The sequence below is a fragment of the Pinus tabuliformis genome, chromosome 5_1 (genome assembly GCF_031772625.1).
Source record: "Pinus tabuliformis cultivar Carrire ecotype Pingquan chromosome 5_1, CPIR1, whole genome shotgun sequence".
Taxonomy (NCBI): Eukaryota; Viridiplantae; Streptophyta; class Pinopsida; order Pinales; family Pinaceae; genus Pinus; species Pinus tabuliformis.
In genome coordinates, this window is record NC_142305.1 from 599,200,593 (window position 1) to 599,218,611 (window position 18,019).

Here is an 18,019-nt window from a genome sequence, read left to right on the forward strand (position 1 = left end):
AATATGGAATGTGGGTGTTAGTCCTCATCTCTGTTCGACTTATGTCAACGCAAGGATGCTACATAGGAAGAAAGAATTGGTTAATCGGTTGTGGATGACGGCATTTTTTCTAGAAAATGCAATACCTCCATCATTGATGGTCTCTTTTGAGAGGAAGCAGAATCACAATTCAATGCAATCCCCACAGACACTGAGATTTCATCCCTTCCTTCAACCTCTGGTCGAAGAGTAGGATCTATGATGCGCAAAAGGTGATGCATATCATCAACAAAGTTTTGACCCCATGCTGCAAAATCCTGATCTGAAGGCCAGCATGCACAGAAATGCCCTCACTAGGTGTGATGTCAGTTTGACAGACAGCACAAGCGAACAATCTTGATACTGTCTGCACCGTATATTCCGAGCCCAGCGTGCAATGTCAAATACTCAATTATTAGCATGACAGACTTGCAACAAGATGCATTCTACAATATTCTCTACAGCTAGTTTTTATTTCAGTACATCACATGGAAAAGCAAGGATTTAATCCTTCGTAGCTGAGACAAATATATACAAGGCCATAATAGAAAAAGGCCTCCTTTGGGCTTTTCTTACCTCAGTATAAATAACATACCAAATGCTAAAAGGAAGGAAACATCATTCTATATTAAATGCCTAGAACCCAAAAAACACATAAAAAATAGATTAATGCCTTTACTAAGGCCGAACCGAGTATAAACTAAATCTGTTAACAGGAAAAAGATTATTTAAAAAAAACCAGATTGAAAAATTGAAAATTAAAAAATGCCAAAATATAAGCAGGCATTACCTATGCATAGCCACAATTCAAATTTGCAACACAATTATCCAATTTCAATAAAAATTTGTAAACATAGATTGTCCACATTCAAGGAGCAGCAACTCAGATACAGTTTATCATGCTTTGTTCTGAATCCAATGATAAGTCTGTGTTTACAAAACATAATCTACTACAAGGATGCTAAATTAGAGTTGTTGAATTTCTCTAAAAGAGATATTGGTTCAAGCCTACAAGGAGCAAAGAGATTTGATGTTTGGAGTTCTACGCTATCTGGACACCGTATTTCTTTAAATACAATGTAATTTTTTAGAAAAGTTCAAGCCCAATGCAGTTCTGCCCTGCAAACAGTTCTGCCGTGCAGACATACACTTAAATTGCCACTGGACTTATGATATTGACAAAGTCAAAGTAAAGTGGTATACAAGAGAATGTACCAAGCTAAACCACAAGTTACACATCTTCAGACCTGAAAAAGTACATAACATTGGTGTGGAAAATCAATAGCGATATCATACTTGCTTTTCCTTCCACATACATACAATTGCTCCAAAGGCAAGGACAAGAAAATTTTCAGCTCTAGTGAGCACCAGTGGGTCACTAAAACAAGTGACCACAAGAAGAGACACAATTGTATTAATCCAAAGAAAAGAAAAAGTTGCTAATTAGAAATCTATTGTCAAACACTATTGTTCTCATAAGTAATGTTTGTTATCACAAGCGTTTACAGTGGCTATTCAAGTTTCAATTTTATTAGATCAGTTAGAACTTGTTTTGGTTCACTATGAATAATCACTATTAAGTTGTTTACATATTCTACTCTTCAGTGAGCCAATGAAGTGTAAATAAGATGGCCATCATTCCAATGTCAGCCAATGGAGTGTAATCATAAACTCATCCGATAGAGATCAACCACAAGAATAATGTCAAGCTCTATCATCCAACATTAAGTTTTCCTTTTCAATTAACAAGCTACAAGTTCTTTGGCTGTCGCATAAAATATAAATTCAGGAGTTAAAAGACACTAGGGCCATTATTGCTAAATATGCACCAAGGTTTACTGCCTCACCTAACCAGAATGCAAAAAGAAATGCTACAACGCAGTAGCAATGGATTCTTCAGCTAAAATTGGCCAGACTTTAATTAATTCACAAAAACGTTGAATGATATTAATTGTTCAAAAGTTTTAAACAAGCAAAGAAACACAAGACAAAAGACAAGAAATGCTCACCAAAAGACATGAAATGTGCAAATGATTAAATTAGTTACCGAGGTGTGCTGAAATGCCTTAAAAAGTGCTTATAGACTTTAACTATATTTATTAAGGACCCCAAGAAAACATAATTTTTAAAATATGCTTATCTTTGAGATTTGAATTGATTTATCTACTTATTTCTACAAACCCTAATGCATTTCATTGAAAGACAATAGGCAGGACATACATACAATTGGTTAATGATGTATGTACAGCATTAATGATGCTTATTCTAACAGGTCCCTGATAGTAGTCCTTTGCCCCAACTAGAATTTGCAGAGCAAAAGGTTTTGCCCCTAGGTTTGTTATTATCATGTTCTTGTTCTCTAAAAGTTTGCTCCAAGTAGATCAAGTGGGTCACTAAAATGAGTGACCACTAATGGCTTTCACATTTATACAAGGAATTGGCAAGGGACTTTACATGGACTCCACTCAACTTCAGACACAGCTTCAGCCAATATGCAGAGTGATTGAAATTGAACACAGCTAAGTAGTGACATTGGCTCACAGTAATACACCAAATATAAAATATTGAAGCTTTTACAGAAGCAAGGAGTAAGAAAAATTATGAAGCTCAGAGAAGCAGATTTAAATCAATCAAAGCTTGTTGAACGGCTATAACGTCCATAGAAATAATCTTCCAAGGTTTTTCTCTCATCTACAAGATCTACACTTTGATCTGGACTACTGTTTGATACCAAATCATCATCAACTCCAAGCATTGCAAGAAATAGATGAATTTGGTTGATGGTATAACTATTGAGGAAATGATTGTCAACGAATCGATTGACATTAAAACTCGACTGCACATTCTCCCTAAATTGTTTTTGCAGAGCTACTTCAGCAAATATGCCCATGCAGAGTGCTATGCACGCACAGGACCTGCCTTGAACTATTGATTCCTGCAGTTACCAATGTCAGTTTGTAATGATCGGGTAACTAAGGTTCAACAGTATAAAGATCGACAACATTACAAATATGTGTATAGCTGCAAGAGCCAGAAACATAATACCCAAGTCCAAATGGCCTTTCTTTCTCTTGAATCTCAGTTGAATGACTCTTAATATCGAATGGAATTAGTGTCTCTTGACCTCTATCTGGCAGCTTTTCAATGTCCAGATTTTCTGATTCAGAGTCAGCTCTGTCTGGCAAATCAACATCTAACTGTTGTTCTGCATTACAATCAATCACATCAATGTATATGTCGGGGTCAGGAGGAGGAGAGTGACAGGAATGCCCACTATACTTGGCCCAATATCTTTCCTTGGCAAGGTGAAAAGCCTCTTCGCCTGCCGAATCATTCCAATTAAGTATAGAATCGTAACAACTTACGTACTTTTTTGCCTTGCAAAGTTCTTTCCATGGTAGACCAACAGATTCGCAATACTCCTTCTCCGAGGAGGGTACAGCTGGTTTCCAGAATTCTGATAACATGACTAATCAGAGTTAGACTGAGATAAGATATCATACACATAATCATCACTACCCTGTCCACCAATAAAGGACCCACAAAGGAATTGCATAATTTAAAAAATAGTAGTTTTAATCATACCAGAAACAAATAACACAAAACTATTCTTTTTAACCTGATAACCAATAGCAGAAACCTAAAAGAAAACTTCCTAATTTCCAACAAAGTTCACTCATGGGTGATGCATACAAAACTATTCTTTTTAACCTGATAACCAATAGTAGAAACCTAAAAGAAAACTTCGTAATTTCCAACAAATTTCACTGGAAATGCATTTATTTTTAGATATCATGACTGGAAATGCTTTCTTCCATCGTTATTTCCTGTCCATTCCTTTATTATATTCTAATATATAGACTCCAGCATCCACAAAGATGAGGGGTCTGCCAACAACATGAATAATACTGCAATCGTTCAGTTTAGTATAACAAGATTGTGATGGAAGAATGAGGGCTCCATCCTTGTATCAAAAACTAATTTTTTCCTCCAAATCACCTCTAATGTAATTTCCAGCGACACTAATCGCAAAAGGATACAGAGAGGATAAGATTCTGATCTTGCTGATCTTGAAACATTGATGTGAATGAAGACAAAAAGAAGGTGGTGTGGCTGTTCAATTGTCTGATTACTTGATGTGAAGAAGACAAGAGAAGGTGGTGTGACTGTTCAATTGTCTGGTCTGAATGGGGTAGATTCTGGGAATATCCTAAAATCCCCATTTTAGGAATCTCTGCATGCATAAAGGATGATGGATAAGCTCGGTCATAGGGAACCCCAACTGTGCCACCTTTAAATTCAAAACCATGGGCCTATGCTGGATCGAGTATTTTGAAGATTGAGCCTGGTTTTGGGTCCTCTGACACAGCTTTTATGCACAATTATAACCTATAACGATGATTGGAGTCTGCTTTATAAGCCACTGAAGGTAGTGGGTGGGTCCGTTATAGAGATTGCCAAGGAATCCCTTCCTGTGTAGTTACAATGGCCTCTGACCTAGTTGTTGTGGATTGTGGGTCTTTAGGAACAAGTGGAAACCAAAAAGTTTGGCATGCATGTGGTTCACCACCCATCTCTTCTCAAGTCTCTCTTGTGGAAGATGATTATTCTGATCTTGAAGATCTTCAGGTATTGAAGGTGGAGGGGACAGACAAAGCTGGTCGTAGTATTTTGAGAATAGTTGGCAAGCATTTCCCTGGTAAGAACACCAGTCTTTTGCTTTGGGAAACTGTTTGCCTTTTCAGGCTTTTTCAATATAGCTTATTTGTCTTTTCTTGTGTTATGGCATATAGTTTGTAACCAATACATAAGTTTGGTACGATCTGCTCTTTTGCTCGCTTCCTAAAAAACATAACTTTGTTTTTTCTTTACCATTCTGGTCTGTTTCTCAATTTTTCCAAATAAATAATTAAGTTTTAAAAAGATGTGCTAATCCCAATGCTGGTCTTGCTGTGCAAATCGTCGAGTCAATGTGATGCACTTATTAGGGTAAGCAGTTTTGGTGTCCCGTAGGTCATTTTTTACTTGTAGGTCTTCTTTTCTATGTTAATATGATTGATAGGTGCCTGGTGTGAATAATGACATGCATAACAATTAACAATTGAGAGATGGAGTTGATTTACCGAGTTCAGGGGCGAAGTTTTCAGGTTGATGTGAGTATATCTATAACAATGATGTCATGAGGATGTTTTTGCGCGAGGGTTAAGTCGTTGGTATTATGGGATGTTATTTCTTCAATCTGGTTTCAAATCCAATGGGTATTTTTGGTCCGTTGTGATAAGGTTTAAGGAGTAGGTAGCTACTAGATTTAATCTTTAGCGGTCTAGCCCAAATTACTCCAACAAATTACCTATTCACCATAATAAAGAAGAAAAAAAACAATTGTGATCGAGATGATTTACTTACTGACTTTTGAAGGCCAAAACTCCTCAGGTATAATAGCATTTTCATTTGCAGGTAAAGTCCTCAGGTATAATAGCATTTTCATTTGCAGGTATAATAGCATTCTCATTTGCTCTGGTACTAACATGTCTGCTGGTCTAAATCTGAATTCTAGTATTTATTTCTTGTTCCGGAGGGTGGATGCTATGATTTCCTATGCTGCCGATGAGCCAACACCAATTTTAAATCATATACTGTAGACTGACTGACACTGCTATTGATGCTCAGACTGGATGATACTGGCAGGCAGCTTAGCTCATATTTTTGACCCTTGGAATGCAATCTGAGACCTACGGCTAGTATCTATTTAGTCACAAGCCCATACCCAAGGATTTGCTATGTTTATTAATTTTCTCTCATGTTTCTCGTAGGACATGCATATATATTTTCATCAATTCTATCTTGCAGACACAGCTTCAGCCAATATGCAGAGTGATTGAAATTGAACACAGCTAAGTAGTGACATTGGCTCACAGTAATACACCAAATATAAAATATTGAAGCTTTTACAGAAGCAAGGAGTAAGAAAAATTATGAAGCTTAGAGAAGTAGATTTAAATCAATCAAAGCTTGTTGAACGGCTATAACGTCCATAGAAATAATCTTCCAAGGTTTTTCTCTCATCTACAAGATCTACACTTTGATCTGGACTACTGTTTGATACCAAATCATCATCAACTCCAAGCATTGCAAGTAATAGATGAGTTTGGTTGATGGTATGACTATTGGGGAAATGATTGTCAACGAATCGATTGACATTAAAACTCGACTGCACATTCTCCCTAAATTGTTTTTGCAGAGCTACTTCAGCAAATATGCCCATGCAGAGTGCTATGCACGCACAGGACCTGCCTTGAACTATTGATTCCTGCAGTTACCAATGTCAGTTTGTAATGATCGAGTAACTAAGGTTCAACAATATAAAGATCGACAACATTACAAATATGTGTATAGCTGCAAGAGCCAGAAACATAATACCCAAGTCCAAATGGCCTTTCTTTCTCTTGAATCTCAGTTGAATGACTCTTAATATCGAATGGAATTAGTGTCTCTTGACCTCTATCTGGCAGCTTTTCAATGTCCAGATTTTCTGATTCAGAGTCAGCTCTGTCTCGAAAATCAACATCTAACTGTTGTTCTGCATTACAATCAATCACATCAATGTATATGTCGGGGTCAGGAGGAGGAGAGTGACAGGAATGCCCACTATACTTGGCCCAATATCTTTCCTTGGCAAGGTGAAAAGCCTCTTCGCCTGCCGAATCATTCCAATTAAGTATAGAACCCTGATAACCAATAGCAGAAACCTAAAACAGAACTTCGTAATTTCCAACAAAGTTCACTCATAGGTGATGCATACACTAATAGCAGATACACTACAAGAATGATAGAATCTGATATAAACTCCAACACAATCAACATAGTTTTCACTTCACACCACCCAATAATTGTGACAAATACCAAAAATATGAAGAGATTTTGACCCACATTTTCAACCCTATTCACCAATAGCACATATATGTCAAAGGTTGCAATCAACACCTTTAGATCAAACTGCTAATGGTACCTATCACAAAGCACCACACAGGTTAGTGGTAGAGCAAACACTTGTTTAAAGGGCAAGTTTTCAATTCAATTCCTAGCCTGTCAATTTTTTACCAAAGTGTGTTAAAGGGGATAACAGGTACCTTAACAATTTGTTTTGCAGCAAGTTCTGCTGGCAAGCCTCGGCAACAATTTGCAGCCTTCTCAGAGCTCAATGCATCCCAAACACCATCAGTTGCAATGATAAGCCTTCCTCCAGCATTCGATAGCTATTGAAACAAAAAATTACCAGTCTAAATCAGACAGACACATTGTGACCAGGTATTTTTTTCCTCCAGTAAATGGATAAAATCGGTAAAGGATTAAAAGGGAAAAACAAAACAGGAAGAACAGAAAAAACGAAGATCTATATATGTACTCTCTTTTTATTTATACAAGATCGCGTATTTGTTAGCGAGAGCTATTTCAAACAATTGATCTCCCTTCAGTCCATAGGATTACAATTTTTTTTTGAAATCCTAGATAGCTATTTCAGACAATTGATCTACCTCCTGTCCATAGGATTACAAAATATTTTTGAAATCCTAGATATAAAAAAGTCAGAAAGAATAGTATATCTTCTTTATTGTTACCTTCTTTAAAGTATGTTCAGAGTTTGAACCCTTTTAGGTAGGTTGAGAGTTTTACCCTGATTCTAAATAAAGTTATCTTATTAAAGATTAGATAAATCTATATCAACTCCAATCCCAAAAAAATTACTACATAATTAAAAAGCTTCCTCTCTTATATGTTAGGGTCATAACCAAGAACTTCATCACCAAATGTTCATCATCAAATGCCCACTGCAATTAATTAAATTCCTTGTACATAGAATCCATGATTACCTGTGAGAATCCCACTGTAAGATTTGCCTCTAGGTTTCGGATGGGAAAGACCATTGTTGGGACTTATTGTATCAGTTTGAGTATGTGAATCACCTACAGCAAATCCAACCAAGCAAACTCAGCAAAAAAATGAAACTACAACAAATAATAGACCTTCAATAAATTGAAACAACCATTACTTCTTAAACCCAAGACAAACCCACCAGGTTGTCTGGTATTCTGTGCCGAATTCGCAAATCTCAAAAAGCACAATTAACCTTAACAAAGGTTTGATCTCAAAAAAGGCAATTCAAGCTCTAAAAAAACCAAATTTCTACCAACGGGACCTAATCTCCCTACTGCACTTTTCACGGTCTAAATTCCCCAAATAATGACAAAATGTATGGCTAACGGCAAACTTGCCGATTTCACCGCCCTGGAACACCACCAGCCAAATCTCTCGACGAGAAGCGATGCCGGGGACCTCAAAGACACGGATTAAACCCTGTTATAAAAGCAGCCGACGTCAAAGGCCACAAATTACCGGCGAATATCCACCACAGCTGGGGTTTCAGCTCAATTAGGTATATCAATTGCAAAATTTCAAAAAAATCCAAACCTACGTAACCCAAATAACAGCTAAATCAGAGAAGATATCCAAAACATATGAGAAAGATGACAATATCCTCGCTTGAAATTAAAGCAAACAAAATCTCTGCAAGATTTTAAAAATGCAACAAAATCCATTATCAAAAAGCAGAACACGGATCTCCAATATAAATGGATCCTTTGACGCCGGTTCGAATCCTCCTCTCGCCAATCTCCAGCAAAGCTATAAACCATTGAGAAAATCCTCTTCTTCAAATATGAATCCACATTATATTGTCGTAGAGGAAGAACTTTGATTGAACATTTTAAAAGCCATGGACGGAGACGGCCGACCTACAGAGCACAAAATCCATCCATCTTACCAATGAAAAATGCTTGGATCCACTACCGCGACAAATTTGCTGGAATTTGATGGATTTTGGAATGCAAAATAAAATTTGATGATTTTTGGAATCCTCTTTTGCATTATTTCATAGTCTGAGATTGACGGTGAGCTCCTACTTGAAGATGCCCTGAAGCATGGGCAGATTGCATAGGCCCTGTCATCGGCAGGGCTTGTGAGTTTGCAACCCAACTCGACGGTGTTCCAGAGACAGGTATTTGAAAAAGAAGAAATGGGAAGTGCTTTCCTCGGTGCTGGAAGTCCTTGAATTGCAGAACAACCCCAGGACCTGCAGGCAGGAAAAGAAACAGAGAATTACCAGATTAAAGAAAACAAGAAAACAAAAGAACCGAGTTGTTACAGGTAATGAATAGTCTTAGGGTTAGATGCTCCCAGTGGAGCCACTGAACCGATTTAGTTGCCTTGATAGCATCTAACGGTGGAAAAACATTTAATCGTCTAACAACACATCTAATGGTCAAGATTATGACAGAAAGGCAATTGGGGAGGTTGATTTCAGAGGGGAACGCCTTACGGCGTAATTAGGGAATGAGAAATAATTCAAACCACAACCTATGATCGTTCTGAGATCTTGAGCTACCAGCAATGGGGCCAACGTGATGCCACATGGAAAGATTATTCCATGGAGAAACTGGAAGTGCTCAGCCTCATTTCTGCACTTTCGGTTGAGCACATGGATGGCTGAGGGATAACAAATGGATTCGTGAGAAAGTTTTTATTTTTATAACAAAGAGATGAGTTATTTACGATAAGGAAATTGAATAATTGATTTCACAGCAAGGAGTGTTTTAGCAGAGTGATTGACTTCACATCAAGGAGTGCTTTCGCCAAGCATCTCATGACCGTCTATCCAAAATCCTATAGATACTAATTTGTAAATATTAATTAGAATATATTTATCTAAATTCAAGATCTACAAACTACCAAATCAAATTAAATTTCTTAAAAAGCAAATACATTTTAGAGTACAAAATTTAATGAAAAGTCAATATGTTAAGAAATTTAATTCCAATTAAAACTTAGATTCATAATTGAAATGAATCTATGCTAATTCTTAATAATATTATTTATATTTTTATAAATTTCACATCTCTATATATAAATATATCCTTATTTTTAATTTAATTAAAATCTTAATATATATAGTTACACATAGATGGTATTCTTTTGGACACATTTTATAATTTTATAATTTAAGTTCTTAATGCATGGTATTTACATATAAAGAAAAATAGGTAAATTTTCTAGGTATTAATTTTATATGATTATTAATTAAATTTAAATATAAAATTTTAAAATATAATACCTATTTTTTTAATTATTAAAAATATTTTATATTTTATATGGAAATATTTTATTTTTAATTAAATTTATTGAGTTTTATATACTTATTAATTATATGTTCTAAATATTAAGTCTAATAATATGAATTACTATTATATAAAATATATATATATATATATATATATATATATATATATATATATATATATATATATATATATATATATATATTATGAATTTTTTTATTTTATTAATAAAAAAATAGAGTATATAAAATTAAATTAAATTAATTTAATATTTTTATTTTTGTTTAATATTAATTGAGTCAATATTTTGTTTTATTATTGTTATTATTACTAAATTAAAACTCTTAGATTTCATTAACAAAATAAGGTCACAAAGTTCTCTTTTTGAGATTTCACCCAACGATACATGGGAAATTCAAAGATCTCAAATACCCACACACAACAAAGTCATAGAGTAGTATTTCTCTCTTCAATTTAACATCCACATACAACAAAGTCATAGAGTAATATTGCTCTCTTTGGTTAAACAAAATATAACACCACAAATCTTATAAAGTCCAGTTTCACGTAGATACATAAACAAATTTGAAAACCATAGTGCCAGGATGCCTTCTCTCTTCAATTTAACACCCACATACAACAAAGTCATAGAGCAATATTGCTCTCTTTGGTTAAATGAAATATAACACTGCAAATCTTATAAAGTCCAGTTTCACCATAGATACATAAAAAAGGCTGAAAACCATAGTGCCAGGATGCCCCAAAGTATAACGCCCTTCTCTAGGAACATAAATCAACATAATGAAGCATAAGGTGCAAACATGACCTAACGTCTCTAGAACCATAAATCAACCAAGGCAAATTGCATCTCCTAAACAATATATTTTCACAATCTCAGAGCATAACCCAAATAATAGTAGTACTAGTGATCCTTAAAACAAGGAGGATGTGCCCATTATGTGCAAAAATCCATAACAAAGGTAAATCTCTGATAAATTCATAATGCATAGAATCCCACAGGAACAAAGGGCCATCCAACATAAATGCACAGATCCATATCCAATTCCAGGTAAACCACAACCATCTCAAAAACACATCGAGAAGAGCCATAACCTCACCTCATTAATTCAGATCCTAGACAAACAAGAAGCTAAAAGAGCCAACCATGAAAACACATATCCATCCATAGATGCACAGATCCATCGAAAACACCATCTAATCCATAGTGATAACCAAAAAACTTGTTAGAGAAATAACTCTCCACATTATAAACTAGACTCTCAACCCTGAAATATGTTCCTGAACAATGTAATTTTGAACCAAAACATAATGAGGAACCCCATGAAGAAGCCATGCCTTAGAGTCTACATGCCAAAATTTACTACAAAAATACATGTAAGTTTGCCATCTCTATTAATGACCAGAAGAAGATATTGTAGTTGGCGATTGAGCAATATCATCTAAAGGGTTCATGAGGTCACTAGAGGTAGAATCACTTACAATAAATCCATCTACATGATGTAAATGAGAATCCATATTGTTTAAGGAAAACCTTTGATTACAATGCACGCATTTAATTTCCTACAATGAGGAGAAGAAATTGTAATTTTCGACCTGCTTGTATTTGAAAATCACTTGCAACAAGGTAGGCATTTGTTGATGTAAAGCCATAAATTCAGAAAATGTAACCACCTACTCCTGAATTTTCCAGGGGCAGGAACCCATTTGATATCTTTGCTAACCAATTCAGACAATGAATGATAAGGGTCATCCCATACCTCTTTACATTGCAACAAAAGAATTTCATTCCTCACCTCTCGAGGAACCACAATAAATAAAGTAACCATAGATTCATAAGCTAAAGGACGAACCCTTTTCTTCCATACTGTAAAAATTCTTCATCCACCCCTCTTTCTACTAATTCTCTATCTATGAGGCATGAGCGTTGTTGAGAGGGAGCACTTATGACAAGAATTGAAAGACCCTCAGCCTATAAAAGAACAATAAGGACTAGAGATGGTACCTTGATCCCTAGACCTGGAAAGCACTATATCATCACCTAATTGGCACACTACTAGTGAAAAGTCCACCAATTTCTCAAACTCACTATAGCCGAAAACCATGACACACAAGATTCTACAACTCCCTAACAAATAATAAGACTTACCTATGCACTGAAATAATAGAGAGAGAAAAATACCAAGTCCTAATAGTGTACTGACACCAAGTGACACCAGACCTAGAAAATTTCGACAATACTATAAGAGAAAAAACTTTCTCGAAGTTAGACCACCAGACTCTGAACAATTCAGAATCTTAAAACAATTAGGACTTACTGATGATCAACCAACATAAATTTCCCTCGATGACTAGAAACTTACCCACAATATCACATGTATACATAAAAATTGAGCAGACCTACTAAACTAGTTACTCAAGACCAATAATTGGAAAATTATACCCATAACAAGTAAGAACATTGTCAACAAACAATAAGAAAAATTAGACTGCACTCTTCGATATAGATACCAATGTCAATTTTATTCTTCAACAACAACTCTTCATACAAGTGAAGATTACCCACCAACACCCACAATGACTTAATTGAGAAATTACACTTGGCAAGAAAATAACACAACCTCCTATAAAACCATCACATCCATAATAACACCCTATCAAAAATAGTATTATAATTATTTTTAATTTCAAAAAATTAAAATTTCATTAATATTTATTAGAACGTGTTCCTAGTGTTATCCTGTTCCACAAAACTCTAAACCATTTACATTTTTATTAAGCTTGTTGAAATTAAAGCAAAGCATCTACAACCAAACTGATAAATGTCGGGTAGGTATTAAACCTTCTATGTAGTTTCACCTTTCTAAATTTAGGGTTTTAATTTAAACGTGCAACTCTAAATGCTTTTTTATTTTATTTTTTAAATGTTTTTCTATTAAATGTCAATCGAATTAATAAAAAGCAAGAAAAGCTATGAGGCAGCAAGTTCCTGTTGCTTTGGGGTAGCATCAGATGTGCTCTAGTGATGAAATTTGGTGGAGAGGTATCGGAACATTAAATCTCCAATACCAAGAAAGGGTTTGGGCAAATTCTAAACAAATGAGGAGATATTAAAATACTTAATATTTTTAATGGAGTCGCTAAGTTTAAACTTAGGGAAAATAAAATATTAATGTGTATTAATATGAATCTGTGTTAGAGTGGTCCGAAAGAAATGGATCAAGCTAGATCTAATCTTAACCGTTGATTAGGGACTTAATCTCGGCTGTTAAATCACCAACAGGAAAAGTATAAGAGGAGGCTTGAGGGTCACTTGGAGATTACACCAAAGTGATCAATCATTCTATTCTCTAGAGCGGGGTTTGCTACGAGAGATAGAATCAGTGATTGGGAGAGCAGCTGAGGGTCATTGAGTACAGAGAAACAGAGAAGACAAAGATTGTGCCGAAATAGCCACACAACAACCAAGATGAGTGACATAGAGCCAGCAACGGCTCACGCAGGGCGCCATAGAGGCAGCCAAGTTCTATGCAGAGCACCAGACAGGCTAGTGTGTTTGACGTAGAGGCCCAAAAAGCTAACGTAGGGCCTCCTGGGGCTGACGCGGGCCAAGAAAGGCTGACATAGGGCCATCGTGAGACAGAGAGGGGCTAACGCAGTCCAGATTGGGTAGACGCTCGGGTTGCAGCGCAGTTTTGTGCTGAGGAGCTGTCGAAAGTATTTTCTGGGGTTTTAGCCATGAGATTTATCTCAAACTGTGAGGTATAGGGCCAGTTTTGGCACCCAGATTGTACTCTGATATTGCTTAATAAGAAAGCCCTCAGATAGTTGCACCAGTTTTCCCGCATTGGGTTTTTTCGGGGACATTGATCCAAGAATAATGGTGTCATGTGGTGTGTTTGTTCTTGTTTCTTTTAGTTGTTGATCTGTAATATGTTGAGCATGCGCTGGTGTTTATTTTCAGTATTTACTTTGTAAATAACTTGTTAAAGAAAATTAACAAGTAGGTAGGAATAAATTAGAAAAAGTGCATGAATGGTTTCTAAACTAAGTAAACTTAGAAACTTCAACATGGTATCAAAGGGTGATTGCAGATCATAGGAGGACTAAAGGGCGTCAGCTGAGTGGAGAAATAGCAGCAGAAAATAGTTGTCCCAAGGTGACAGAAGTTGTTTCTAGTAGAGCAGCAACAAGGAAGGGTGACGTAGTGCCTGCATCATCAAGGGTGAGCCAGGAAGAGGCAGTGCAGAGGCTAAGGAAGGCAAAAGAATCCTCAAGTAGAGCCATGCAGTAGTTGGGAGGACTGACACAGTTGGCTGAGAAGGCCAAGTTGTTGGTGTCAGGACTACGCAGAGCCTAGGAGCTCTCACCTTTAAGTTGTTGGGTTTAGAAGGCTGCGAGAATATTGCAAAGTGGAACTGGTGAGGTACTGTAGTCAAAACAGTACTTGACAAAGAAAGTCTAGAGGAGTTGCTACCGAGGGTTTCTAGCCAATGAACCTGAATCAGTGGTGCGGTTACATAAGATGATCAGAGTAGGGGGCATCTCGATAACGGAAGAAGGATTTCCAGGAGGGAAATTAGGACTCAGAGGGAGTCCAAAAGAGAACTTCTAGATGGGAAGAAGAGAGACTCAGTAGGAGTCGAATAGAGGACTTCTAGGAGGGAAGTAGTGAGACTCAGCAGGAGTCGAACAGAGAACTTCCAGATGGGAGGTAGACTTAGTAGGAGTCGAATAGAGAACTTTGAGGTGGGAAGTAGACTTAGCAGGAGTCGAACATAGGACTTCCAGAGGGGAAGTAAAGAGACTCAGCAGGAGTCGAACAGAGGAATTATAGGAGGGAAGTAGAGAGACTCAGCAGGAGTCAAACAGAGGACTTTCAGGAGGGAAGTAGAGAGAATCGGAGGAGTCGAGAAGAAGAGCAAAGAGATGGCCATGAATGGGTTGAGGGAACAGGACAGGTTGGATGAGGCATCCAACTAGAAGGCCAAGATCTTGTCCATTCTGTGTGCCATGAGTACTCACACACCACTTGAGTAGAAGTTGGGAGACATTGAGCTGTAGTCCGATGGACTACAAGCGATGAGGGGCAGGATCCTTGAGGTACCCAGCCTCTTGGATTAGACCTTGCTATGGGAGCCCTCGACGAGGAGTAGCAGGATTGATTGAGTGGGTAGAGATGGATGCAGATGGAGCGGCAGAGAGAGCTATAGTGCAGGAGTCCTGAGACAGCACAAAGCTAGCAAGTTGCAGCAGTGCGAGAGGCGTAGGAGTGTTGCACGAGTGCAGGAAGGCACAACGAGGTGTGAAACAGTGCGAGATGGAGGGAGTTGTTGCAGCAACGCCGAGGTTAGAGAGACCGAGCACTTTTTAGCGGTAGAGGGAGCTTCAACATCAATGGGTGTTTCTAGCCCAATAGGGAGGTCAGTTGGGAGATCAGTTACTTACTTCTCAGTAACTGAGTTGTAGTGTAGCAGTGGGCAGAACGATGCAACATAATGAGAGGAGGTGTAGTGCAGATGCAGTGCTGGGTGAAAGGATCAACAGTAGCATGGATGCAAAGGGAGTTGTCGTACAGATCTTGTAGTAGCAATGGCAGAACCATGGGTAGCAGTGCAGGATGCAATAGTGCAGAGGATGTTGGCTAGGAAGGCCTAGCATCAACACAGGTACCGATGTTGGATGATCAGAGTAATACTCAGTGAGGAGTATTGTTAGAGCACAGTCCTCACTAAGAGGGAGTGTTGATTTTGGGTAGCATTGGATGTGCTCTAGCCACTAAATTTGGTGGAGAGGTTGGGCCACATGAGATCTCCAATACCAAGAAAGGGTTTGGGCAAATTCTAAATAGATCAGGAGATATTAAAATACTTAATATTTTTAATGGAGTCCCTAAGTTTAAACTTAGGAAAAATAAAATATTAATGTGTATTAATATGAATTTGTATTAGAGTGGTCCAAAAGACATGGATCAAGCCAGATCTAATCTTAGCCATTGATTAGGGACTTAATCTTGGCCATTGAATCATCAACAGGAAAAGTATAAGAGGAGGCTTCAGGGTCACTTGGAGATCACACCAAAGTGATCAGTCATTCTATTCTCTAGAGCAGTGTTTGCTAAGAGAGATAGAATCAGTGATTGGGAGAGCAGCTGAGGGGCATTGAGTACAGAGAAATAGAGAAGATAGAGATTGTGTCGGGAGAGTAGAACAATAACCAAGGAGAGTGACGTAGAGTGAGCAAGGGCTCACGCAGGGCCACATAGAGGTGGCCAAGTGTTGTGCAGAGCACCAAAGAGGCCAGCCTGTCTGACATAGAGGCCCAGAAAGCTAATGCACTGCCTCCTGGGGCTAACGCAGGGCAAGAAAGCCTGACGCAGGGCCAGCATGAGATAGAGAGGGGCTGACGCAGTCCAGATTGGGTAGACATTAGAGTTGTAGAGCAGTTTTGAGCTGAGGAGCTGCCGGAAGGATTTTCTAGGGTTTCAGCCAGGAGATTTATCTCAAACTATGAGGTATAGCTGCTAAGGAAATTCTATGTTAGGTAGGCCAGTTTCGGCACCCAGATTGTACTATGATATTGCTTAATAATAAAACCCTCAGATAGCTACACCGGTTTTCCCGCACTAGGTTTTTACAGGGACATTGGTCCAAAAATAATGGTGTCATATGGTGTGTTTGTTCTTGTTTGTTTTAGTTTCTAACCTATAATATGTTGAGCATGCACTGGTGTTTATTTTCAGTATTTACTTTGTAAATAACTTGTTAAAGAAAATTAACAAGTAGGTAGGAATAAATCAGAAAAAGTGCATGAACGGTTTCTAAACTAAGTAAACTTATAAACTTCAACAGTCCCTACATTGAGTGGGGTAATTGCTCAAGAAGAACCTAAGCAGAAGGATTAAGTCAAAGAGGGAGTTGTGTTGCAGAACAAACAAAGACCGGAAACCCTGGAGAAACCCGAAACCACAGAAGAACCTTGAGAAACCACGTAAATGTGAAGAAAGTAAAGGCACGAAGGAATGAAGTAAATGTGCACACGAGCATTAGATCAACTAGATCAACGGACGGGATTGTTCGTAATAAGTGGCCAGGATTAAGTCTTGTAGAATGGAGTTAAGAATATGAGCGGCGGAGATTAAGCTACGTGTTGGAAAAAGGACGGAGTGGTTTTCGTAGGTGGAAGTGGTTTTCACGCGGCCTCAAAATTGTAAGTGGTAATTGAAAAATAGACCCAATGAAGTTATGAACAATAACTTAATCTAGTTGAAGTCCAGAGGTGATCGAACCATCTATTGAAAGAGTGATCAGATGTATATCACATGCAAATAAGCACATGGTTTAATTTGGAAATCAGACCCAATGAGAGTTTATATAGTAGGGTTAGATCTTCGTTGAGTTCCAGTGATCAGGACCATCCATTGGTGGACTAATCGGATGGTAATCGCATGCATAGGTGCATGCAGGTTAACATTCCAGGCAGACCCGATGTGTTTATCAATGCGGGTTAATTTTATTTGAGTTTCGACGAGTGAATGGATTAAAGTTGGAGAATGCGCAATAATCGTTGATCTGGTGGAGTGAAATCAATGGTGGAGGTTGAATGCGATAATGTGAGCATCGGTAAATTTGCCAAGGCCGTGGAAAGGCGGAAAGGTAAGGTTAAGTGGTTTATGGTATATTTCTATTATAGGATAATTATAATAGAAATAAAGTGGGATTAATGAATTAAAAGTTTAAGTCGAGTTTAACCAAGTCTGAGACCATGGTGTGGTTAACATTGGGTTAAGCCGAGACCAAAGTTAAGAGGGT

At 37.5% G+C, this 18,019-nt stretch overlaps 1 protein-coding gene and 1 non-coding gene across 5 annotated transcripts; both read right to left on the minus strand.

Annotated features, from left to right (window-relative positions):
- Positions 1–633: 633 nt before the first annotated feature.
- On the minus strand, positions 634–9,222 carry LOC149166301 (uncharacterized). 4 transcript variants are annotated; one of them, XM_089432533.1, is made up of 6 exons: positions 8,840–9,222; positions 7,890–8,373; positions 7,149–7,274; positions 3,388–3,475; positions 3,064–3,223; positions 634–2,953 (listed from the first exon to the last, which is right to left on the minus strand). In XM_089432533.1, the coding sequence occupies exons 2-6, from the start codon at positions 7,941–7,943 to the stop codon at positions 2,944–2,946; spliced, it is 438 nt and encodes a 145-aa protein (XP_089288659.1). In that variant the 5' UTR covers positions 7,944–8,373; positions 8,840–9,222; the 3' UTR covers positions 634–2,943. The 4 variants fall into 4 exon arrangements, with proteins under 4 accessions (XP_089288659.1, XP_089288657.1, XP_089288656.1 ...); XM_089432531.1 differs by having other exon boundaries at positions 634–3,223; positions 7,890–7,982; positions 8,292–8,373; positions 8,840–9,221; XM_089432530.1 differs by having other exon boundaries at positions 634–3,223; positions 7,890–7,982; positions 8,093–8,373; positions 8,840–9,221.
- Positions 6,181–6,315, minus strand: LOC149166302 (small nucleolar RNA snoR135). The gene has a single exon (XR_016261052.1). It is a non-coding gene; the product is annotated as a small nucleolar RNA snoR135 (small nucleolar RNA).
- Positions 9,223–18,019: the final 8,797 nt, after the last annotated feature.

Excerpts from the sequence above, each read along its gene's own strand:
- LOC149166301 (XM_089432532.1), bottom strand. The coding sequence starts at position 7,943 with ATGGTCTTTCCCATCCGAAACCTAGAGGCAAATCTTACAGTGGGATTC. Across the intron at positions 7,275-7,889 it reads TTACAGTGGGATTCTCACAG|CTATCGAATGCTGGAGGAAG; the intron begins GTAATCATGGAT and ends TTGTTTCAATAG. Across the intron at positions 3,476-7,148 it reads CTGCAAAACAAATTGTTAAG|AATTCTGGAAACCAGCTGTA; the intron begins GTACCTGTTATC and ends TCATGTTATCAG.